A 6,000-nucleotide genomic window follows, 5' to 3' on the forward strand; every position below is an offset into this window, starting at 1 on the left:
GAAGAATACGGGCATGACAACTAGCAAACTGTCTGTCTTCATTAAATAGTTGGACTGCCCAGCCGCTGAGCATGCTGGCCAACACAACATTCATTTTAATGACTGCTTTACAGCCTGTGCCATCTGGATCCTTCCTGCTGACATCAGCTCTTCTGAATCGTGCAGGTGGGAACTCTCTCTGCAGTACATCCTACATTCCTGTAACACTCCTGGCCTCATCCTTCATTAGTCATTGTCCTTCACCCACCTATCTCTTTCCCTGTTCTCACTCCAGCACTACACAGCCCGCTGTTCCATAAATGCATACACAGTCTTTTTACTTCTGTCCTTTTCTGGTTCCCCTCCCCCCCCTCCCCCTCCTCACAGCCCTCTTTCTAACCTTCTGCCTGCAGTTTAGCTGCCATACTCTCTCTCCACCTCATCCTTGTATGACCCCATAAGCAGCACTTTACTGTCCCGCACCCCTACCCTGCTACCCTTCCCCTCCCCCTCCCTTCCAGCCTCCTCCTTACCCTCACTACCCGGCGGAGGTTCGAGTCCTCCCTCGGGTATGGGTGTGTGTATTTGTCCTTAGGGTAATTTAGGTTAAGTAGTGTGTAAGCTTAGGGACTGATGACCTTAGCAGTTAAGTCCCATAAGATTTCACACACATTTGAACATTTTACCCTCACTACCTAGATTGCTTCTCCCACCTTGCACAGCTGCTCACAGTCTGACCTCAGCTGCCAGAGACAGTGGTCATGTGTGTGAGAGTTGTGTTTGTGTGTGTGTGTGCGTGTGCATCTGCTGTCAAATACAGGAGAAGACCTCTTGGCTGAAAGCTTACTTGTTTGACAGTCTCTTTGTTGTGCCTATTGTGACTCAGCATCTCTTCAGATAGATATTTTTAGGCCTTCCAAAATTGCACTTGAGATATGGTATCTACTTGCGAACGTTTCTCTTTGCCCACCTATTCCCATATACTAAGAGTTTCTTATTGCCATATTATCAAATATATAATCCTATTTATGTCAAGTCACCACTGTCAATAGTTCTTTAAATGCTGCCTGATCCTTGCACCTTTTGTGGATCAATAAAAAACCACATATACAAAACTCTTACAGATTTTCATTTATTTTGTGGTGTTATAATACCTGCAGAGTGTTTTCATTTTTATAAGAACTGAACATCTCAAAGAATGCAAGTAATACACACATGAAAAGGTGACTGAAATGTAAGTTACAACACTTGCAGAATAAATTAGAATTTTAATTGGTTGGATGGCATGTTTTTTTAAAATTATATATTTGTGTGGACTGAAGGTGACATATACAATAAAAATTTTTTGCAAGACAGTCACTCTGGATACCTAAGACAATATCCCTGGTCTTTGAAGGTATAGGTCCGAAAAGTGTGAAGGCACAATACATGAACAAAAATCACAGACTGAATGGAATGAAGATTTAAAGTTTTTCCAAGGAGTGCCTAAAAATGAAGAGTGTGATTGCTAAGAGTAAGAGAGGGAAGAAGTTAAACAGAAAAAGGAGGATTTATTTGAAAAAAATAGCTGGTCAAACTCTAAAAATTAATTCAACATAACTTTCCTCCTGCAGTATTGTTAACAGATACAATTCTTATACATTTTCAGGTAAAGATCCTTGCCCCAGAAATTTCACACGCATTAAAAACAACTGTTATCACTTCAGCAGTAACCAACTTAATTGGAAGGCTGCAAATTCAGCTTGCAAGGGACTGGATTCAAATTTAGCAGAATTTGAGACTATTGAGGAGAATCAAGATATTGTCACTTCTATACTGGCACACAAAGAATACAAAGGTAAGTATTCTGTTTCTGTCATAGAACATAAATGTCTATAACAAACAAAATCTGTTAGATCATGCTATATTTTATTTGGTGAACCTTTGCTTACCCAGAAATATGAAAAGTGCCTGTGGTACTAAGGAATGAATCATTTAAAGAATATGTTTGTATATGATGATAGCAAATAATGTAAGGAATAAAGGTGACCCCGCACTGTGTAGTTCAAACATAGAGCAGTTTACAGATGCATAAACAAAAATAACTTGTTGCTGAGCCTTCAGACAATATCATTCTTCAGGGGCAGCTAAAACACACACACACACACACACACACACACACACACACACACACACACACACACACACACGTGCGTGTGCGCACCTGCACACACATATACAACAAGATTGTCCTTGCTAGCTACACTATCATGACACTGCAACCTAAATGGAGTGAGAGATGATGTCAGGTGTTAGGAAGGGAAGGAGACAGAGACAGTGACAGTTAGGAATGAGATTCGCCAAGGGAATGGAACCATGAAACTTCCTGGCATATTAAAAATGTGTTTTGGACCAGAACTTGATCCTGGGGCTGTTGCCTTTGCATGGATGTGCTCTGCCAGCTGAGCTACCGAAGCACAATGCATAACCCATCATAACAGTTTTACTTCTACCAGAACCTCATCTCCTACTTTCCAAAAAAATCTGTGAGGATGTGTCATGAGTCCTGCTGATTAGGTAGCCCAGTTGGTAGTGCACTTGTCCATGACAGGCAAAGGCCCCAGGTTCGCGTTCTGATCTAGCAGACTGATTTAATCTGACAGGAAATTTCGTATCAGTACACACTCTGCTACAGAGAGAAAATTCATTCTGGAATGGAATGATGATCTTGCTGTGGCACAGGTAGGGGGTGTGTGGTACACAATGAAGTTCAGTAGTAAATTAGGAAACAAAGGAACAGTGGACACAGCAAGAACGAGACCAATGAGCAAAAATTGCAAGTGTAAATTACTGTAGTGAAATGGTATATGTGAGGAAAGAGGTGGAGGTACCAGAATGACATTTTCACTTTGCAGTGGAGTATCGCTGGTACGAAACATCCTGGCAGATTAAAACTGTGTGTTGGACCGAGACTTGAACTCGGGACCTTTGCCTTTCACAGACAAGTGCTCTGCCAACTGAGCTACCCAAGCATGACTCACAACCCATCCTCACAGCTTCAATTCTGCCATGGCTCATCTGTTACCTTCGAAAATACACAGAAGCTATTCTGTGAATCTTGCAGAACTAGCACTCTTGGAAGAAAGGATATTGTAGAGACATGACATAGCAACAGCCTGGGAGATGTTTCCAGAATGCGATTTTCACTCTGCAACAGAGTGTGTGCTGATATTAAACTTCCTGACGGATTAAAACTGTGTGCCGGACCAAGACTCAAACTTGGGACTTTCGCCTTTCACAGACAAGTGCTCTACCAGCATAGTTTTAGTCTGCCAGGAAGTTTCATATCAGCACAATCTCTGCTGCAAAGTGAAAATCACATTCTGGATATATCCCCCAGGCTGTGGCTAAGCCATGTCTCTGCAATATCCTTTCTTCCAGGAGTGATAGTTCTGCAAGCTTCACAGAAGAGCTTCTATGAAGTTTGGAAGGTAGGAGATGAGATACTGGCAGAACTGAAGCTGTGAAGATGGGTAGTGAGTCATGCTTGGGTAGCTCAGTCGGTAGAGCACTTGTCCACGAAAGTCAAAGGTCCCTAGTTCGAGGTTCGGCCCGGCACAGTTTTAATCTGCCAGGAAGTTTCAGGTCGATGTGCATTGGGGACAGTAACTGATTGTGAGGGATATTGAGGCAAGGGGGATTGTGGGACTGAAGAGTATGTTGTAAGGAAGATTGCCATGTATATAACTGAAAGAAGCTGGTATTGAGGTGAATCCAGGTGACATGCTTTATGAAGCAGCTATTGAATTTTAGTACATTGTCCTTTGTGGCATGTTATGCTACTGGATAATAAATGTATTCTTGCCCACAGTTTGGCAATGGTTATTCATTTGAGTGAATAGTTGGTTGGTAGTCTGCTTTCATAGATGGTACCATGTTTGATAGGGTCAGATATTCCTGTAATAGGACTGGAATAGAATGTGCTGAGTGAGTTAATAGGACAGATCATACACGTGGGCCTTTTGCTGGGTTACGATCCGTGTGTCAAGGGTTTGGGAATACACTTGGTGTAATAATGGATCAGGAGATTTTGAAGATAGGGTGAGTGAGGGAATATCACTTCGGCAGAGGTGAGGTTTGTATGAAGGATGATACTCATTTCAGTGTATGATGAAAGACAGTTAAATCCTTAGTGGGTGATATTGTTCCAGAATATGAACACAGATACACTTGCATCAGTAGTTCCTGTTTCTTTATTGTAGACAGTCCGGTACTTTGTACTGTCTCAATCTTTCTTAACTGTCTTGTTAACCAAGCTGAAACACTCTGAGCTCTTACAATAACTAAAGTACAACATACTATTTTATCTTTTTTCAGTTTGGTATTGTGGTACTCCAGTTCAATTGCTGAGTGGTTTGTCATTTATTTATTTTGATATTCTGTTTAAAAATAGTGAACTGAAGCATACAAAGTATCAGGAGCACACTGTAAACCTACAAACAATGTCAAAAGAGATGTTATGGAGTACAATGTGCTGTAAAACAGATCCTTATGCTACTTTATGTTTACATTTCTTTTGCTAGTTTATTATTTATTTTTGTCAGTTTTAACATGAATTAAATCCACATATTATTGGATTGACTTTTTTCATGCAGGAAAGGATTACTGGACAGGTGGTCTCAATCCTGGATTGCTGTGGATATGGGCTAATTCAGCACGTCCTCTGTCTCCCAATTCATCATCGCCCAATACAACTGCATCCTATATACAAGGAACTGGTCGCTGCCTTAAGCTGGCATACAGTCCTCCTCTGAGATCATACAATTATCGAGGAATGGACTGTGGTCTAAAATCACACTTCATATGTGAGCATGAAGAAAATTCTACTAGTAGAGCTTTAGAAAGAATAGCAAAATCATTGAAACATCATGGAAATTCAGACATAAGGTACAACAGCTGATGGACTCATTGTAGTAATGAAAAGTTGGTGTAATTTTTTTATTTTTTATTTTTTTCACTCAGTAGTGCAACACTGCTGCAGTTTGAGCTTACAACAGATTGTGTTACTAATATTAAATATCTGAATAGGAAATACTGAACTACATCATTCATAAATATTTACACATTAAACATATTTTCTCAAGATCCTTCAGCATGGATTTTATGGCATCCTGTATATTGGTTTCATTTGATCCATATCCACTGGAAATAAATTCTTTCTGCAGATCTGAAAATTTTAAATTCCAGTATCATATATGTTTTCATTGTTTAATGAGTTTAGTGAAATGATGTTATAAGATTATTGTTCTGTCTCATTATATTGCATGCATATTATTTTAAAAATGAGAAATCAAGTATAAAGAGTCATAATATGGATCACATCACAATATAATTATATTTTGCAACTAAAACTTATTCTGTAACCAATAAAATCTGTTTTTCAACTCAATAAACTTTACCAACAGCCATATACTTCAGGTGATTTTATTTTATTTCGAATGTAACCAGTTTTGGCAATTCATTTTGCCATCTTCAGGCCCCATACACTTTGTTTAATCAACAATACACTATACAATAAGCTCATTGATTCGAAAAAAGCGTATGGGGCCTGAAGATGGCAAAATGAATTGCTGAAACTGGTTGTGTTCGAAATAAAATTACCTAAAGTATATGGCTTTTTGTAAAGTTTATTGAATTGAAAAGTATGTACTAGCTGATGTACCCTGGTCATAATGGGCCGACAGAGACAGAGAGAATAAAATATGTTGTTGGAAGTAAATTAAACTTGGTGCATGCAGTGGTAAGCACTGTAAGGATTTAATGATAAAAGGTGATGAATACTGACTGAAAGAGATTTAATGTTAGAGAAGCAAATAGCAAATACATCACTGAAAGTTGAAGAGAAATCTGAAGGCTGTAAACAGTTTGTTTTTCTTCATATTTTATGATTAAATATAGTACCAGCTGTATGAAATATATTTGTTACATGTCACATTTGTCAGTTCAGCAGACAGTTTATATCCACCACATAGTTGGCAGAAA

General features: G+C 39.1%; 1 protein-coding gene across 1 annotated transcript in view; it reads left to right on the forward strand.

Annotated features, from left to right (window-relative positions):
• LOC124777292 (oxidized low-density lipoprotein receptor 1-like) overlaps positions 1–5,255 on the forward strand; it is a 96,931-nt gene extending 91,676 nt beyond the window's left edge. The window contains exons 4-5 of the mRNA XM_047252641.1: positions 1,628–1,816; positions 4,614–5,255. Coding sequence (XP_047108597.1) covers positions 1,628–1,816; positions 4,614–4,918 — 494 coding nt within the window. The 3' untranslated portion in view covers positions 4,919–5,255. The remainder of the gene's footprint in view (positions 1–1,627; positions 1,817–4,613) is intronic.
• The last annotated feature ends 745 nt before the right edge of the window (positions 5,256–6,000 follow it).

This window comes from Schistocerca piceifrons, chromosome 2 (assembly GCF_021461385.2).
Source record: "Schistocerca piceifrons isolate TAMUIC-IGC-003096 chromosome 2, iqSchPice1.1, whole genome shotgun sequence".
NCBI lineage: Eukaryota > Metazoa > Arthropoda > Insecta > Orthoptera > Acrididae > Schistocerca > Schistocerca piceifrons.